The sequence below is a fragment of the Mytilus trossulus genome, chromosome 9, assembly GCF_036588685.1.
Source record: "Mytilus trossulus isolate FHL-02 chromosome 9, PNRI_Mtr1.1.1.hap1, whole genome shotgun sequence".
In the NCBI taxonomy this organism is placed as follows: Eukaryota; Metazoa; Mollusca; class Bivalvia; order Mytilida; family Mytilidae; genus Mytilus; species Mytilus trossulus.
The window spans coordinates 2,796,061-2,817,483 of NC_086381.1; the positions used below are offsets into that span (position 1 = coordinate 2,796,061).

The following is a 21,423-nucleotide window of genomic DNA, read 5'->3' on the forward strand; positions in this document are numbered from 1 at the left end:
ATATCAGAAATAAGAATGAACTCATTCAATTTTTCAGGGGGAATATTATTGAAAAAAACTCTTCTGTATTCTATATTCATGACAGAGCAACGGAAAATCAACTTTTCGGATTAATATTTCTTAAATCGCTATTGTGCCGAGTTTTTTTTTTTAAATCAAGTCCATAAGATTCAACGTCTGTATGTTCGAAAAAATGTTACCACCTACGAAGTTTTAAAATTGCCTGTGCACTAACATAGTGATTTCATTACATATCATGGGTTCATCATCTTCTTGGTGCAAGGACATGGGATTTATTTGCAATCAGTTTACCGGATATTACCTCTATAGTGATAGGAAAAAAGATATAAAACAAATCTAGATAATAATCTAACTTAACTTATCTTTTCCGAACAATCGTTAAAAACATAAGAGGAAAATACTTGAAACTATATGCATCAGAAGGTTCTTCGGTGCTATATCTTGTACCTCCAACTTTATGTCCTTATTAGTATTCTTATTTTGTAACGTTATACCACTACCAGGGTTAGGGGGAGGGCATGGCGACTTTAAACTAGTTTTGCCCCGCCACAGTCCGTATGTGTCTGTTCAAAGTCAGCAACCTATAATTTAGTGATTTTCGTTTGTTGCTTTATATGAAATATGTTTTACTGTGCCTCATAAAGCTGGCTTTGCGGTTTGGGTTTTACTCATCGTTGTAGTCCTTAAGATGGCCTAGTGAAATGATTGTTCATTAATTTGTCATTGTTTAGATAAAAAAAAAAACGTGTACTTTTAGGAGTGAAATTCTACGCATTCGTTTAATTATTTAATTAACTTGACCTCAGCTGCAACTTTGACAATTGCATTAATCGAAAAAAAAAATACAACAAAATGTGCACTATAATTTGATTTCATTTATATTTGTTAACAAATTATGTCATAGTTATTGCTAGTGTTTTACAAAAGTGTACCCCGTCCCTAGCAGTTAGTATTTTTTGTATTCCATAGGTATAAACTCATTAGGGACGCTCAAATCGAACTTGTTTTTTAATTGCAATGAACCTTACACTTGTGTATGCGTTCGTCTCATGTAGACTCAATAGTGATGCTCAAATTAAACCGGTAAATGGCGAATGAGATTTAAATCATTTCCTTTGTCGTATTTTTTTCTTTTTAACCTACCCAAAGTCTAGATTGCAGGCAGACCCAACTGCATTCACATAAAGGTTTGCGGTGAAATTTATTAATAATGTCTATATCTTGTATGTTCTTTTAAAGGTTTGGTTGTGTTTTGTTTAGTTTTGTATAGATCGTAAATTATTAGTTGCGGACTCAATAATAGCCTCTTGCATTGAGACGCTTTAATATCATTAATTAACGGTACCAATTTTCCTGCACCAGATGCGCATGTCGACAATAAATGTCTCTTCAGTAATACTCGTGGCCAAAATATTTGAAATATAAAGCTTATATAAAAGATGAAGATCTAAATTCAAAAGGTCAAAAAAAAGTATAGCCAAATCCGTGAAAGGAATCAGAGCTCTGCATGAGGGAGATACATTCCTTAATTTATAATATGGAACTAGCAATTATCAAAATATTTTGCATTGTAAAGATATGAGTCTTTATCCGATATAAGTTTGGTAAAAGAAAAGTTATCGGTCATGCTATTGTTATCCTTATGATTTTTGGTTTTGCCAAATTTAAAGTGCAATTTTCATACTTTGACAGATCATATAGAGTCTTAAATCTTGTATACACATTTGCTGTACATTCATTTCTTACAAATTTTCAGTTATTTAACTCGTTTAGTCTCTTTTAGTGACATTCACTCTGATTATCCTTGAGCTGGTTTTAAATTAATGAATTTTCAATCTCCTCTCACATATATATGCATGTTACGTCAAAATAATTAGGGAAGGGAAGCTAATGTCCTTAGGCTTAGAAATTATAGTTAATGAGTTTTTCGCCAGAAAACACAGTAGTTCAAAAGATTGCATATTTAAATGACAATAACAATAATATAAATAATTTATGTTATTAAAGTGTCCAATACTTGTCTACAGTACAGATTTTATACAGATTATATAATATACATTGCACAATAATAAAATAAGATAAATACCCAGCCTAGAAAGGCTTATAAGACACTATATATACAAATATATATACGAGTCTAAATTGAAAACTACGTTCAAACCTATGATTGCGTTGGATAAAAACCGAAATTTTTATACATGTGCATGTCAAACAAATTTCGTTGTAGAAGGGTATGAAAACAGCACACAAACAACATTTTCCAAAAGACCAAAAAAGTGAAAAAGCATATTTAAACAAAACGCATTTGACTAACAGGTCGAACAACTGATGTTCATAACCCTGCTGATATATATATATATCTATTTAACAAATACACATTGAGATTACAATGTAAATGCGTATGTTTTCGTTTAAATAAGACCTTGTCACTTGTTACATTTCTAGTCTTTTCTTGCTTTTCACAAGTTTCAATTTGTAAAACCACATGATAGGACATGCTCAATATATGATGAAATAGATTCAGTCGAACTGGTTTTGAACAAAGAATTATTTACTTTTATATATTAAGACTTTGATGGAGAGATCTCTCATTGTGAATTGGCATCTTCTTAAATCAAAGTACTAGCACTTATATTGTTTCGAATATACAGTTCTTTTGCGCTTTTAAAACCAAAACAGAGTGATGTAGACTCCGAAACCGTGCTTGTTAAAGCTATGGAAGATAAATGGCGGTTGTGGTATATATTATTAATAGATGAGATGGGAGCATATCTACAACTTGACAGTAGATCGATGGTTTATATTTATATAATTATCAGATAAAAACCCAATCAAGTGGTTTAGACCCAGAACCTTGCATTTGAGACCTATTGGAAGATAGATGTATTCCATAATGCTTAATTATTTTTTCTTGTGGTGGTTCTCATTGATATGCGAGATGGATGGACATTCCTACATTTGTGAAGACTAATATTTACTGCTCTAAATGAATAATTTAATGTACATGTACATAAATCACTATTGGAAAATAAATTAAATCATACTAGCTAACGACTGTTTTCAATAATTTTACTAATCACAAAATTTATAAAAAACCATGGTGCTTATAACGGATTGTCTACTTTAAACATATATGTATATTATAAAGTTCAGTACAATAATAATGCAGAAAAAATTAATGAACACTCCTAAGTTAACTAAAGTTTCAATCAATCACAACTCATTCCATTGTCTTTACGTCCCATACATACAGCTGTACGCACTCAAAAGAGTTCAAACCCTTTAAAGGGTGTTTTTATCTCTACAAACCAACAGCATACACCAGAGACAAGAAAAAAGAAGGAAATATAGCATTTAAAAGATGTTACGTAAAAACAGTGAATAATAGAGAAAATGTAACAGGGCCACAGCCGAGCGTTGAAATAGGTATATACTTTTATAAATTGTTATTTGGATGGAGAAATGTCTCATTGGCACTCACACCACATCTTCCTATATCTATACACCCGCTTATACGGTTATTTCACCTCTAAGAACACCAGAGACAAGAAAACAAAATGAAAAGTCTTTTCTTAAAAATTGCAACGTATAACACACGTATTATTAGCGAATAAGAAACTAATGAGTAACAGGGTATCAGTCAAGCGCTGAAAGCGGGAAAATACGCACTAAGAGCTCTAAGAACTCATACCTTACACAGGAGACAAGACAAAAATTAATAAGATCGTTTCTTTAAAGAAACAACGTATAACACACGTATTACAGGCGATTAAGGAACGAATTAGTAACAGGGTATCAGGCGAGCGCTGACAATGGTATATACGCGCTAATTGGTTAATTTCAGTACTAATAGCTAACACCACATACAAGTAACAGGGTATTAGTTGAACGCTGAAACTAGTACATACGCGCTTATCTGTATATTTTACCTCTAAGAACCCTTAGCTAACACCAGAGTCATGAAGAGAAAAAATTTAAATAGTACAAACCAAAAAACACGTATTACAAGCAAATAAGGAACAAATAAGTAAAAAGGTATCAGGCGAGCGATGAAACGGGTACATACGCGTAAATAGGTGTGTTTCACGTCTAAAAATCCATAACTAACACCAGAGACAAGAAACAAATAAAAGATCTTTTCTTGAAAGGTGCAATGTATAACACGTACTACAAGAAAATAAGGTAAAAAAATAAATAACAGGGCACCAGTCGAGCATTGCAACGGCTACATTCATGCTGAAAGTGTAAGAACCAAGAACTATTACCAGAGGTAAGGCATTAAAATACCTACCAACGACCCATGTTGGGGCGGGTTGAGCACTCATAAACATGTAAACTATTAATTTTATTTGTACATCCCTAAACATGAGCTTTAATTTAGGTTTTGTGGTTTATTACTGTCTGTCGTTGTTAGTTGCTTAAGCATAATACACAGGACATTGTTTTTGTCATTTGAATTGTTTCACAATTTTTGTGCCGTGCATTTTTGATTAAGCATATTATACGGTTCTAATTTTGATTATTGTTGAAGGCGGTAACTAATGTGATATGTGGATGCTTACATCATAGTCACTTTGTCTTTAGTGGATAATTGTCTCGATGGCAATTATACAGTACCTTTTTCTTTTTGTAATAGCATTAATTTTGCTTTTGCTGTCAATGCAGAAGTTAATGATTATATCAGGCAAAAATCACAGCTTCAGAATGAATTTTTATGAACTTTAAAATTAAAATCATTTGCCACTGCCTCTTCAGTGGCCATGGACTGTGTATAGCTAGGATATTTTATATGTTCAAATGTTACCACATTGCATTATACTATCACCGTTACACAAGATATATGACTGTGTCCAAAGTGTATTGTTTACTGTTTTATCAATTTAAAATATGTGCCTAGGGGGTCGAGGTTTATTCAAACTATAGAGCAATGAATTAAACATCAATACAATTGCAACAGAAACTGCTCTAATGTTTTATGTCTACTAAGTAATTGTCATCATGTTTGAACTTAGATTAAAATCAGTGGAGTGTATTGTTCAAAGCAACAATATATAATACTTATGTATTTGCCGATGGATCAGAATATTTGATTACATTTCAACTTTTTTCAAAATATCATAAATATGATTGTTTGAGGAAAATGATAAAAATTCATATTTAGAAATGAAAATATTGTTGACTTTTTTTTTATTCAACAACAATATTGCACATGCTGTTAACAGATGTCTTCACTGGTACAGCTATTATAGTGGAGATCCCTGTATATAAGTACCTTAATATCAGGGTATCCTCATGTACATCATGTATATATAATGCATGATTTTGTTAGTAAACTTTATTTATCATTAATACATAATATCTCTATTATTTTACTATTCTCACTTTGAATATGAAGATTATATTTTTAAAACAGACTTCATTTCCTGTATAAATGAAAATTGTTCGACAAAAACTAAGATTTTACCACAAATTCTTCGAAAAAAAAAATGAAAACATGTAGGCAAATGCATCTCTTATCGTAAGATATCAAGGATGTAAAATACGGAAACTGATAAAATGTAATGCACTAACATAACGTGACAAACGTACTTCAGTGTTTAAATAATACTTGCTAGATTAAAAGGTTAACTCTATTACACGTCGTGCTGCCTCGAGATTTTCTTTTCCAACGATCTGCAGTTTTTGGATCACAGATGTTTATTACTTCAAACAAATTATCTATGAATGGCATGTATATTCTGTTCAAACACACAGTTCAGTTAAAATTCTAAGAAATTATTTTCAACAAAAACTTACGTTAATTTTTTTTTTTTTTTTTTTTTTTAAATCACACACAGTTAGAGTCTACATTAACGTCCGGGTATAAAGTTTGAAACACGTTTAATATTTTAATGTTCATGTTATATATTTCCATTTCTACCAAAGATCATCCCATATCAATCTACTGATCTGATGAGTTGAGCTCTTTTTAACTGATTTTTTTATTAGTTTGTTACTGTACTGCTACACCGTTTTCACAATGCTTGTTTTTTCCTAACATGATTTTCTAGATAGAGGGTTGCTGTTCACAAAGACGCAATTAAACCAATAGTTCTAAATGGTGAAGTTGAAACCATCCCTTCTTAAACTTTATGAACGTCATCACGATTTGGTTAACCGTTATCGAATAACCGTTTCACAGATGATATCGGAAATGTTCCTTATTTCGTAACTATAATCCCATTTCTCTTTTCACTAATTTGACCTACCAAATAAGACTATTTACCTGTTTGTAATAATACGTGCAGCACTACGGATGCAACATGTGGGGCAGTATCTACTTACAATTGCGGAGAACCAGAGATCACCCACAAACATAAAACCTTTCATTTGCGCCATTTTAAAGGGAAAATGTTGTAAAAAACACGTGAACTATATATAATTCTAAACCTTAGTGACTCTGACTTTTGTAAAAGAAATGAGAATGAACTCATTCAATTATTTATGTGGTAAATTGTAGAAAATATCTTCTATATTCTATATTCATGATAGAGCAATGGACATTTGATTTTTTCGTTATAACCAATATCGCCATTGTAAATCAAGTACTTTAGAATACACATTATTTGCTTCAGTCGATTCAACTTCTTTATTTTCGACAAAATGTAATAGTATGCGTAGCATTGAAATTGCATGTGCACTTAAATAGAATGATTGCTTTACATATCATGAGGTCATCATCTTCGTGGAACATGGTATTTATCTACAATCAGTTTACCGGATACCTCCTGTTAAGTTATATATTAAAAGATTTAAAAAATTCAGATAATTATCTTACTTTACTTATCTTTTCCGAACCATCGTTTTATAATAAAACATAAGAGGAAAATAGTTGACACTATATGCACCAGAGGGTTCTCTAGTGCTATATTTGGTATATTTTAGCCAACATATAATACATAATAAACTTGGTACCTTTGATAAATTTTGAGGTGTGTCATTGACAAACATACCACATCTTCTTATTTTTATATTAAAAAGGCGAACCGCTAAATAATTGTAAAATACCCACAAAGTAATAAAGTTATCAAAACAACTCTATAACTCTATCTTATAATAGATAATCATACGGACCGGACATCATCAAATATGTATGCAACTTTTAGATAAAGAAATCTAAAAAGATAGTACAAATAAGACATATGTGATAAGGAAAGATTTAAACTCTTTATGATTCATTCAAAATATGCAATACATGTATCTTCACAACTTATACAGACTAATATACATGTATATAGAGTCCGAAATCTTGTACAGACATATGTTTTTAGGGTTTTTTTTCTTTTGTTAAGTTTCTGTTTCAGTGACATTCACCTTAATCGTCCTTGCACTGATTTTTAATTCATGTTTTGTCAATATACTTATAATGTTACGTCCTTATTATTGGGGAAGTGAAAATAAAAGGTTCTTAGAATTCAAAGTTAATTTAAATTTAGTACACTTGAAAATTTTGAGTAATATACATGAATATAAAAAAGACGTGGTATGATTGCAAATGAGACAACTCTCCACTAGAGTCCAAAATGATAAAGAAACTAACAACTATAGGTCACCGTACGGCCTTCAACAATGAGCAAAACCCATACCGAATAGTCAGCTATAAAATATGAAGTTCCTCAACAAATACAGTAGTTTCTTACGCCTCATTTGTTGACTTATGATATCTCAAATTTGACATACACAGTCATCTCAGTACCAGAATCTTTGACAGTCTAACCGATTTCAATTTTGTAGTTACAAACTAACTTCACCTGAGATATACATTTGCATATAAGATAAAAAAAAAAAAAAAAAAAAAAAAAAAATCCCAACTTATTCGGTAATGAAGAGCTTGTACCTCCAACTCAGACTTTGTAAAACATCACCAGTGTCTGGGCATAAAGTTGATTAAACAGGGGTATGTCAAAGGACGTCGTTTGATTAACGTCATCAGAAGATACATGTACCAAAACTTGTTGATAAATATTTTGTTTCAATTAATATACAATGGTCTTGAAGTATAGATTCTGGGTACTGACGTTGTTTATTATCTTATTAACGTATTATTGTATCCATATATTTGTCTTCATGAATATTACTTCATTTGACGTGGTTTTATACTTATACATCCCGTTCTTGTGGTATTATTCTATGATGAAATGTTGGTATTATTGTCTTCCATTTTTTCTTATGTGCTTTGTTTATATATAACAAAGATTTAGTAGGATTAGCAATGACTTGCCTTTTTGTGTTTCTTTGTTATAAATGATGTGGCTCTGTACTTTTACATCCAGTTATTGTGGTATTCAACTATCATCGTACTTCTTTTTTTTTAATATTGTCTTTCATTTTTACCAATGTGCTTTGTCTATATGCCGTTTTGTGCTTATTTGTTACATATTAGTTTGTTTTATAGTGATTAAGAATATAACACCATGTTGACTGCTGTACCCCTATTTTGACATTTTTACATTATTATGACTTGTTTTATTCACACACCGTTGTATATATAATGTATTTGTATGCGACTGTCATAAAATAGAGGTTTATCTATCTATTAAACCTGGTTTGACCAACAATTTTCTGCATCACAAAATGCCTATACCAAGTCAGGAATATAACAGTTGTTATCCATTCGTTTCACGGATTTGGGCTTTTGATTTTGGCATTTGATTTGGGACTTGTCGTTTTGAATGTTTTTCGGAGTTCAGTATTTGTGTGATTTTACTTTTTAGCTCTATATATCTTTGTCTGTATTACAATTACATGTATATAACAATTACTAATGTAATACAATTTCACATTTATTTATCCAATTATATTCTACATGAATATTACCATTACACAATAATGTTAGTGCATGTAAACTTTAAATTGGAAACAATGGACTGTGTTTAAATTATTTAGATCGTTTTAGTTTCATGTTGTCCATTTACGGCCCTTGCATTGGTTAAAGCAATTAATATTTCTTATTCCTTATTCTGACAACCTATATTATACGTGTTTATTTTAAACTTGAAAACTCACTCAAAACAAAGTATTTGCACTGAGATCACTTATTTCTTTTCATATGCATAAGTATAACTAGTGTCTTAATTGATCTCTAAACGACACTTATCGTTCAAAAACGACAATGATATTACAAGTATACGAAACGATCGTGCTCAACTGTCTATTTCCGTAGCATTCAATCAGCCTTGTGGAACACAATAGCACAATACTGTCGAGTATATGAGAGATCCAATCTGTCTATTTCCGTAGCCCACAATCAGTTATGTAGAAAATAATAGTACTACAATACCGACTAGTATATGAGAGGTCTAAACTATCTATTTCCGTAGCACACAATGAGGTTTGTCTCAACGAGCTATTTTATTCTAAATTTAAAATGATTCGTATATTGTAATTATTTCTTTATTAGTTCCTTAAACTTGAGTGTATATGCGTTCATTTAAATCATGAGTGGTGCCATGTTAAATATATGTCTCAACAGTAGAGAAAACTACCATAGATGTAATACCCATCTATTTTATGGTACTACCATCATTAACGTTAAGTTACTTCCATTTGTCTTTTGTATCTGGATTAATCCCAGTACCAGTAATCCGGAGCCCTGTCCTTAATAACAATTTGTGATCTATTCTGAGGTACCAGACAATTGTTTCGTATTGTAAACCATGATGAATTTTCAAGTACCTTTGATTTGTTGTACTTATTCAATTTTTCACATAAAGAGCACATGGCTCTGTAGTAACTAGCATAATAAGGTCTAAATTTATCTTTTTCTTGCAAATATGACGAATATGTTTGTTCATCGGAACCAAGGCGTAACAAATAGTTAGCAAGTATCTCGGGATTCTCAAAGTCAAATGCATTTATGTACGTTTTCCGTGGGACGTATTCGTCAATATTCGGAGCACCTCGGATTACTGGGATGATACTGTACTTGTTATTGTAAAGTGCAAACACTTTTTCTGAAACATAATCCTTGCATAAAGAGTTTTCAAATGAAAGGTAGAATTTATATTCTTTACTAATGTTATCCATGCATTCAGAGCCATCTCTAGAACAAGTCAAATTACCACATTTTCCATAAATGTCGACTGAAATATACTTTCGTAGTTCTCGGACATATTCATCTCTACCGGATACGGCAAAACAATGACTCACTATCCATGCTACCTGCTTTGTTTTCTTTCTATAAATATCTGAATAATTTTTCTTCGCTCTAATGACTTCCTTGGCAATGCTAGCATATGGCATTGCGATATCCGACGTATGACCGTATGTTATTGACCAATTAAATTGTCCTAACCATGCCTTCTTTAAGTAGTTCTTTCTCATATAGAATGGCGTTTCCTGTCCATGTAATATCCATATCTGGTCGGTGTGTTTAACAGGGGGTATATTTGGTAGATAATTATGTCTGAATATGACAGCATCTGCTACCAACATCTGTCCTAAATCAGTTGTTAATTGGCAATTGTTGAATCTACAGGCTCGTAAACTTATATGTGCCTTTTTCAGAAAATATGACGGTGAATTGTGCCAAAGAATTTTATACGTATCATTTATGGAAAGCATGCGTCGATTTAGGAACGTCACTCCATCGTTCTTCTCATTTGGTCCGCCAAAATACATCGACTTTATATCCATGAACCTGGGACTAACCAGTTTGTTTTTGCAACATTTGTTGAAGTTGTTGTAAGTTGAGAGCGCATGGAAGCATAATAAACTGCACACTGTTGTTGACCAAAGGAAGTATTTCACTATTTCAAGGTTACGGTTACCTAGTTGTAAAAATAGAGTCAATAAATTATTATAATAAAAACTAAATTCTGAAAGCAAAATATCATAAGAAGCAAAGAGACAAATCTGATTTGAAGCAGATAAAAAATACTCTGTCTAAGACAGAGTATTTTTTATCTGCTTCAAAGTATAAAACAAAGGAACGATTACTGATAGAGAGTAAAATTCCTGTATCCTTTAGCTCAAATTAAAACAAAAATTATGCATTCATGGTGTGTGTCCCGCCCACACTAGAAGAGGGTTGTCATGTGTTCGAGTCTATGCGTGCGTGTGCCCATCCGTCCAGTATCATGTGTACATGTCTGTACGATCGTGTGTAAATTCGTCCCACATCATGTGTACATGTCTGTGCGTGCGTGTGTCCATCCGTCCGGATCATGTGTGCACGTCTGTACGAGCGTGTGTCCATCCGTCCAGTATCATGTGTACAGGTCTGTGCGAGCGTGTGTTCATCCGTCCAGTGTCATGTACAGGTCTGTGCGTTCGTGTGTCCATCCGTCCCGTATCATGTGTTCAGGTTTGTACGATCGTCTATGAGTCCATCCGTCCCGTATAACATGTTCAGGTTTGTGCGATCGTGTGTCCATCCGTCCCGTATAATATGCTCAGATTTGTGCGAGCGTGTGTCAATCCGTACTAAATCATGTGTAAAGGTCTGTACGATCGTGTGTCCATTCGTCCCTTGAAATGTGTTCAGATCTAAATCTGTGCGAGCATGTGTCTATCCCTCCCGTATAATGTGTACAGGTCTGTGCGAGCTTGTGTCAATCCGTCCCTTATCATGCTTACAGGTCTGTGCGAGCTGTGTCCATCCGTCCAGTATCATGTGTACTTGTCTGTGCGTGCGTTTGTGAATCCGTCCAGAATCATGTGTTCAGGTCTGTGCGAGCGTGTGTCCATCCGTCCAGTATCATGTGTACAGTTCTGTACGATCGTTTGTCAATCCGTCCCGTACCATGTGTTCATATATGTACGAACGTTTGTTTATCCGTCCCGTATAATGTGTACAGGTCTGTACGACCGTGTGTCAATCTGTTCCGTATAATATGTTCATGTCTCTGCGAGCGGGTGTCCATTCATCCCGTATCATGTGTTCAGGTCTATATATGCATGTGTCCATTCGTCCCGTATCATTTGTTCATGTCTGTGCGAGCGTTTGTCAATCCGTCCAGTATCATGTGTTAATGTCTGTGCGAGCGGGTGTCAATCCGTCCAGGATCATGTGTTCAAGTCTGTGCAAGCGTGTGTCAATATTTGCCGTATCATTTGTACTGGTCTTTTCGATCGTGTGTCCATCCCTCAACTATAATGTGTTCAGGTCTGTGCGTTCGTGTGTCCATCCGTCCAGTATCATGTATAGGTCTGTGCGTTCGTGTGTTAATCCGTCCCGTATCATGTGTTCAGGTTTGTACGATCGTCTATGCGTCTATCCTTCCAGTATTACGTTGGTGTGTTGGTTTAAAAATAAAATGAAGAAACCTAAAGGACGGGTAAGTGGCGGATCCAGAACTTTTTGTAAGGGGGCTCGCTGACTGACATAAGGAGTACCGCTCCAGTAATGCTTCAGTGATTCCCAATATAATCAACCATTTTTTTAGCCCTCGAAAGTAGGGGCGTAGTTACCATGTAGATTGAAATAAACAATTAATTTTCCCATAGGCGACAATGGTAGCCTTTTTGGAGATACAGACTTTAGAAAATTGATTAATTTAATGAAATCTTGCTAGAATCAAAGAAAAGTAATTGGGACCGTATTTGTTGGTTAAAACATGTAGGTTCGCATTGCTTTTCTTAGCGTATTTTGTTCTTATATCACATACCTACCAATGTTGTTACGTGTCTTGTCCGAGCGTTGAAAAGTCATCTAAGTGCCTTTAGGGCTATGGAATAATTTTTATTTTGCCTTTAGTATAAAGCAGAGTGCATAAAGTCTCTAATAATAGAAAATAACGGGCGCACATATCGACCAATCAGGATTAGCCATACTCTTTATTCTAAATACCATGTTAATCTAATGGTGTATTGTAACCTGTACGTCCCTTACAATTTGGTTTAAAAAAGCTAAATAAAGACAGAGTTATCTTTCGTAGGACACTGTTCATGTTTAGCGTTAAGTTTTCGCTAGTCAATCTGTCAGTTTAGATTCCAGATCGGAATACAAAATGTAATATAACAACTTTGTAGATTAAAAAGACCATTGGCCAGACAGCGTTCAATATACAGAACACTTTGTTCATGAATGTTACTTACTTAGGCATGTGAAATAAACTAAGTGAATGATTACTATTATTATGCTCTTCAACTTCGTACTTTATTTGGCCTTTTTAACTTTTTTTTAATTCGAGCGTCACTGATGAGTCTTTTGTAGACGAATTGCGCGTCTGGCGTATATACTAAATTTTGTCCTGATATCTATGATGAGTTTATTTACTAGAGACCAAATGATGTAACAGTGCGCAAATATAGGCAACTGTAAGGCCATCAACAATGAGAAAAAATATCATAAAATTATCACAAACATAATATTAAAACGATAAAAAAACGGAAAACTAAAAAACAATTAAAGAAATAGGTCAGACAGCAACCTGCTATTACCACTAATTTTCAGGACTAAGGAAATACACATCAGATTTGAAGTGGTTAAACATGTTCCTCAGTTTATTTAGAACAACTGTGTGACGAGACACTGAACGTTTCGTTAAAGAACATACAATTATGTATCTTTAATATATTTTGGATTCTTCCTTCATTTGAAATAATGTAAATATTTAGGCCTACCAAGAAAAAAACTTGAACTTGCTACCAAAATCAAAGAATAGGGTATGGGTTAGAAAAAAAAGTTGTGTCGCATTTTTTAAATTTGTTTGGCAATTTTCCCAAAATTAAATAAAATACTAAAGCAGTATACATGTTTCTTTATTGTCATTGAAATTATCATTACGATCAATAATTATTAATGAAAATATAGATTTTAAGGAAAATGTATCAAAAAATAAAATTGAAAGACAGTGTGAAGTGATCAATTAACAACTATTTATGAAACAATAATCAAACAAAATTAATCTAATCCGAATTTTAATACATAATCGAACTATTTGCCACCGGACATGAAAATATAAATTATTACTATATATATTTATTAAACAGTAAAAAAAAAAAAAAATCTTTATAAAAGAATGAAATATTGGCCACTGAACATTAAGATATAAATAATAACTATTTATTTAATATCAAGCAAACAAAATTGATACTGGAAATTAAGATATAAATAATAAACTAATAACTTACTAATCCTAATATATGAATGAAGTATTTGCCACTGGACATTAAGATATAAATAATAAATAGATAACTTACCTATCATATGGACCATTATCATATTGGAAGTATATAAAATAATCAAAACAAATGTTTGCACAAACTATATAGAATAGTAAGAATGGACTTTTTAGGCGGCATTAATTTCAGCAACACGATGGAATGTCACGTTCCAGACGACTTCAAAATATTATTGTCGTATATTTCTTTGATAAAATGAAGTAGAACTATAAGGTTAACCACTACCTACTTAACTCTCATTGGTTATTGAAGTGTCAACATTAAAATAAGTGCTGGGAAATTATGTGCAGTAGTAGATAACTTAAATTATGATCTAAATATAATGTGCTATTACCCTCTGGGAGAAAGTACAGATAGTTATACTCTAAGATTGTTTCATTCAAACATTTTAAGTCATTTGACATATTTATTTTGAATGAATCTCTCATCTAATTCATTACTATTTCGATACATTTTTCCATGAAAACATTGTTTTTACAAAATACTAAATATTCTTCCAGACCCAATTGCAATCTATTAAAGTAACAATATAATATTTAAGTCGCATACAGAAAGCTAAAAATAAAGAAGTAAAACAAACAATACCCCTTTCAACATATGGAACGGCAAAGTTCCTGACTTGGGACACGCAAGATTTCTGACTTGGACAGGCAAGATTACTAACTTGAAACGGCAATGTTTCTGACTTGGACAGGCAAGATTACTAGCTTGAAACGGCAATGTTTCTGACTTGGAACGGCAAGGTTCCTAACTAGGAACGACAAGGTTCCTGACTTCGGAAAGGCAATGGTCCTGACTTGGTACATGCAATTATCCGGATTTGGGACAGGCAATGTTCCTGACTTGAAACAGGCAAGGTTCTTGCTTTGTGATAGGCAAAGTTCCTGACTTGAGATAGGCAAGATTACTGACTTGGAACGGTAAGGTTCCTGACTTGGGACCGGCAATGTTCCTGACTTGGAACGGCAAGGTTCCTGACTGGGTACATGCAATAATCCGGATTTTGGACAGGCAATGTTCCTGACTTGAGACAGACAAAGTTCCTGATTTGGGACCGGCAAGGTTTCTGACTTGGAACGGCAGGGTTCCTGACTTAGGACAGGCAAGGTTCCTGACTTTGAACGACAGGGTTCCTGACTTGGGATCGAAAAGGTTTCGGACTTGGAACGGCAATGTTTCTGACTTGGAACGGCAATGTTTCTGACTTGGAACTACAGGGTATCTGACTTGGGAACGGCAAGGTTCCTGACTTTGAACGACAGGGTTCCTGACTTTGAACGACAGGGTTTCTGACTTGGGAACGGTAAGGTTTCTGACTTTGATCGACAGGGTTTCTGACTTGGGAACGGCAAGGTTCCTGACTTTGAACGACAGGGTTCCTGACCTGGGATCATCAAGGTTTCAGACTTGGAACGGCAAAGTCTTTGACTTTGGACGACAGGGTTCCTGACTTGGGATCGACAAGGTTCCTGCCTTTGGAACGGCAATGTTCTTGAATTGGAACGGCAGGGTTACTGACTTGGATTGACAAGGTTCCTGACTTGGAACGGCAAGGTTCCTGACTTGGGATCGACAAGGTTCCTGACTTGGGAACGGCAAGGTTCCTGACTTGGGAACGGCAAGGTTCCTGACTTTGGACAGACAAGGTTCCTGATTTCATTACTATTGGTATGCAAATTAAATAATTTTGATAGGTGTCAAATTGTTATATTAAGAAAAAGCTGTTCACATATAATTTGGGTGTCTGAATATTTTACAGTAAAAAGTGAAAAATATCGGCCAACTTAGCTTCTTGAGCTTATAAACAAGTCTTTGGGAGATCAAAAGAATAATTCTTATATATGTTTTTCTTTATTGTAAAATCGTGCTCAAAGATTCCAACGTAATAACAACAAAAAGATTATTACAGAAGTATATAAAAATCTGAGTAGTTTGTACTTTTCATAAACAACTTATTAAAACAAATTAAAAGATCAAAGAACGGTGACACCCGGTCAAACCTATAAAAATAAATGCAAACGAGTTCATATCTTACATATATTATGTCTATTACAGCATTTAATGTATATTTTGATGGTAAATGTATAATAATTCTCAACGAGAAAACAGCGGGTCACTTTTACTAGAAGAGAAATGCTAAAGACATTAAATTGTAGATATAATTGGTGACGTATGTTTTGACCTAGTAACTCTATTAAGAAATGGGTGAAGTGTCGAATAAAAATGTAAATAAACAATCGGCAACATAGTTCTTCAATCATCATGGAATTGGAATATATCAACTAAATGTTGTGCGCTCACAAACGTAGCTAAGCCCGTCATATTCTTTGTTTCCCTGTCCCAAGTCTACCTGTAGTTCAGGGGTTGTCGTGGGTTTATGTCTAGCATATGTTTTTTTCGTTAATCGTTCTGCTTTAAGTTGTGTCGAAAGTTTTCTGGTATGATTTTTTTTTATGTTGAAGCCTTTTATAGCCGACTAAACGTTATTGTGATTGCTCATCATTGAAAGTCGTACAGTTGCATAGTATAATCACATAGTATAATCACATAGTATAATCACATAGTATAATCACAAAGTTTTAACTCTGATGAATTAATATCTATATCATGTGCAATCATACCGCATCTCTTTTTTCATACATAAATGAACAAAATGTGAAATATCGCACATTTCTAATAAGGAAAAAGCGACTGTGTCGACATTGTAAGCGCCCTGCACTTTACAAATGTTGTCTGAATATGAGCATAGATAAAAGTATCTTATTGATTCAAAACGTCTATAGATAGGAATTAATACATTAGAATGGTTAATAACTGTATCTGTGTCGTACTATCAGATTTAAGGGCATCAATACAGATCGATCCCGTATTTATTTTAAGTTTTAAAGAAAATTTCTATAAAGGCTATTTTTTACCTGTTTAAATCAAATATGTAATAAAAAATATACCTTCACGTGCTACTTTTTGAGTAAAACGAGGTAGAAATTTCAGATATTTACTAAACATTAGGATTTGTGGACGTATTTTTCCTTTCGACGGAAATACATAACTTTTTTTTGTTTTAAAAATTAATAAACACAAGCTGTTTTTTGCTAAATTATTTTTTAATTTCTGTTTCATATAAATGGCCTATAAATTTATGCAATTACGTTTTCATGAAAAGTTGTATAAATATTCTTCATACGTAATCCAACCAAATTTCATTTAAAAAAAAGAGGGGTCCATGAACTCGTTTTCATGTTAAATACGTTTGTCGGGATGTATAAGTACCCGGCCACTATGCGGTATGGGCTTTGCTCATTGTTGAAGGCCGTATGGTGACCTATAGTTGTTAATGTTTGTGTCATTTTGGTCTTTTTGTGGATAGTTGTCTCATTGGTAATCATACAGCATCTTCTATTTATATTAAATAATAAATAAAAATCAGTCGTAAAATGCACCTTTTTCCGATATGTCACTACCAAACATGCATGTTAATTTACCCTTAAAGAAAAAATATTCAGTCAAATCAGCTAGAACTAAAAAAAAATTTAGTATAGACTTTCAAACTTTAATTACGTATATAAAAAAATGTATAATTCCACAAAACATTGTTATATGCAATGGATTTCTTTGTTTTAATTGTTTATACTGCCTCTAGATCATACTGAGTTTGTTACCACATGATCACAACCAACCATTGCCAACTTGTCTGTTTCTATCTAATCGGCTTCTTCTTTCATTGAAAATTTGGTCGAATCTGTTATTTCTGTCAATATTTGTATCAAATCTGTTATTTCTATCATTATTTGTATCAAATCTGTTATTTCTATCATTATTTGTATCAAATCTGTTATTTCTATCATTATTTGTATCAAATCTGTTATTTCTGTCATTATTTGTATCAAATCTGTTTCTTCTATCAAGATTTGTATCGAATCTATTTCCAATTCTTCCATCTAAATTAGAATTTTGTCCTAGTACGTTTAAAAAATCAGTACCGAAACTATCAACGAATCCTCCGCCTATTCTCTGGTTTCTATTTTGAAATCCACCATCTTGCCACTGAGAACCGCCCTGCCATCTATCTAAATTATCTCCCCTGCCGCTATTGCAAATGTCAATGTCACAGCCTCGACACCTCACGCCATGTTCAAATTCGAATGTTTCTTGTATACACTGTGGCGGTATTATCTGTAGAGTACACGGTTTGTTGCATTGAAGCAGTTTGTTGCTAGGTAACACGGCATGGTCGTTTGGTATATGAACTGGATCTTTTACAAACCCATGGTCGTTTGGTATATGGATCGGATCTTTCAGAAATCCATGATCCTTGGGTTTAACCACGGTAGTATGTTGGATATTTTTCTGATAACCATAGCTGCGACCTATAAAATAAATAAAAAAATATTTTGTTATTTTATTTTATTAAATTAAGCTTACAGTATTGGAGTTTTCATATTTCATCTGTGACATGGAATGTAAAACGTGATTAAGAAGAAATAAAAATGCAGCATCAGTGCGTCTGTTTATAAGTTTGACATAATTTACCAAATCTCTAATAAAAAACTTTATCGGACCATTGATAAAATATCACGTTGTGATTGGTTAAACGCCGTCACGTGGTGACCCCCTATGAGACCGTAGGGGGTTAGTAGGTTTCATAGGGGGTTCATGACGCGTTAATGGCGACGTCATCTATTAATGTTGTTGCGTTTCGTTGTTTATTTTTCAACAAAACGACGCAGAAAAAGTCCAGCGTCCGATAAATTCGTTATACGGTTAACTACTGACCCCCTACGGATCCATAGAGGGTGAATAAAATCCATAGGGGACTCGGCTTCCGGCCTCACCCCCTATGGATTTTACTAACCCTCTATGGATCCGTATGGGGTCAGTAGCGAACCATATAACTTATAATAGTGTACACGACTAGAAAAACACATTGAAATTGATGTTGTCTATTAGAAAAATATTATTATATTTTTTTAGTTGATCAATGTTTTTCTTTTTCTTTTTTTAATCCTATTTCTACATTAATATCAAAAAGACCAAAATAAAAGATTATTTTTGATTTTTTTCAAAATAACTTTCTATTTTTTTTACACTACACTACACGTGACTTCAATTTACATATTCACAAAATAAAATGTTAACATTACAGACGTTGAAAATCATACCTTGAACTGAGCATAGAGAGACAAATAGAAACGTGCAACAAATAAGTGACTTCATGTTAACTGTATATTGTAACTGATACCCAATCTACAAAACCATGTATCTTTTATACCATGCAAAATAAATTTCCTTTATCGTAACGTATACGCAGTGATTGTATTGTAATGGCTAAATCTAGAGTCTACGTCATTGAATTTGACAGACAATGACACCTATATTGTCATTGTAACATTTTTATGACATTTTTTATGGATTACGGACAACGATGAACGAATACGGTATCAGTAATATGTAATAAGTGACGTATAAGATACAGTGACGTGTAAGATACAGTGACGTAAGAGATACAGAACATACGCTCCGTCACAGATACAAAGATCCCGAATTCACCGTTATAAAGTTAAATCGTCTTTATCATTTATCGTACATTTGATACAAAAATATCGAACTCAAAGCAAAACTCAATACGAATTTTTGTTCATCAAAATTGTTAAATTGGAAAAAATAGCATGATAAGCTGTCGCTTGGGCGTTGTTAATTGCTCTTATCATCTAAGGCAGCAACAATTTGATTTTCGGGGGGGGGGGCTATGTATTGTTTTGCCTTCGGCGAAGAACAATCTATTGTTTTAGCGACAAACCGAAAACAAATATTTTTTCTTTCAATTTTAGCATTACATATAGTGGCAGCTGAGGGTGAAACAAACAATTTGTTTTCTCAGGGTCCAAAACAAATTATTTTTTTCACCAAAACCTGGAAACAAACTTTTTTTCCAAAAAAAACCATAGCGCTTTTACTTTAATAAATAATATCGCGTTATTTATGATCATTTAGGAGATAACTGTATTGTATTTTAAGCTCCGACGCCATGAATTGGGGATTTGATGGTCGCGTTAGCGGAGACAGTAAACGGGTATTAGCGACCATCAAATCCCAACTTGATGCCGTCGGAGCTTAAAATACAATATTGTTATCTCCATTCTAATGAAACTGACAGAAAACAACGTTAAAACATGTATTTAAAATCTGTCATATGCCGTCTACGCTTGAGCGTACGTCCCATATCATCAATTGTCAATTGATGCCATGAAAGAAAGTGACGTTATCCAATCAAAATGAACGTTACAAACGTTGTTGCATTAGAATTAAGGAATAACAGTACTGTAGTTGAAGAGTTGCCACCGTCAATTGTAGATTTGACGGTGGCAACTCTTCAACTACAGTACTGTTATTCCGATTCTAATGCATTTCAAAAAGAAATAATACGATAAAACTTGGAAAAATGTCTAAATTTGACAATTAAAAAAAAATCCGCGAAACTTCATGAATGATTTTGGCACAAAAGCGTGTTGCATTAGAATTACGATTTGATAAATTTTCAAACTAATAGCAGAATCAAGTTTGGATTTTACAGGCTCAAAAACATCACACGAATTGAAATAAATGTCATATTCCTGATTTGGTACGGGCAAGGAGTTCAATTAAAAAGTTTAATGTTATTTAGCATTGATGAGTCGAATTAGAATATTTTGATCTTGCCTCTAAAGGAAACTTAAGTTTCAAACCTTAGTGTGATTGGTCATCCTATGCGGCATTTGTTGTTGTCAACGTGCTGATATATACATTTTTTGGCTCTGTGATTTAGCTGAAATAATGTTCATCCAAACGACCAATGAAAACAATCGGTTGTGTATGGTTCATTCGATTAATAGTATTTTCTAATTTTTTTTTTTGCAAGGAAAGCAATGTTGTTGTTTTTAACTAGTACACCTTTTCGCACAGCTATAAATATGGAGCAGTCTGTCTCTGTATTAAAACGTTCTTTAAAATTCGCTACATCAGCTACGAATTATGTATATGGCAAACTCATGTGATAATTATCCAGACATCGAAATCATTTCAACCAAAAAAAAAACAGCGCTAAAGTTTAATATTTGTTCCATAACCTGAACAATGTCTGAAAGAACTCAAGATATTCTCAAATGATAAAACGACAATATTATATCACCTTATTATAAAGATTTGATAATTCATGTAAGCAGTTTTGTCTTTTTGTATTGTGTTTTTATTTTTCTCTCT

The 21,423-nt window shown here is 33.3% G+C and overlaps 1 protein-coding gene across 1 annotated transcript; it reads right to left on the reverse strand.

The window, feature by feature from the left end:
* Nucleotides 1-9,210: 9,210 nt before the first annotated feature.
* Nucleotides 9,211-14,326, reverse strand: LOC134683489 (glycoprotein 3-alpha-L-fucosyltransferase A-like). Its single transcript, XM_063542799.1, has 2 exons — nt 14,206-14,326; nt 9,211-10,829 (listed from the first exon to the last, which is right to left on the reverse strand). Exons 1-2 carry the CDS (start codon nt 14,225-14,227, stop codon nt 9,625-9,627), a joined length of 1,227 nt encoding a protein of 408 aa, XP_063398869.1. The 5' UTR covers nt 14,228-14,326; the 3' UTR covers nt 9,211-9,624.
* Between the last annotated feature and the right edge of the window lie 7,097 nt (nt 14,327-21,423).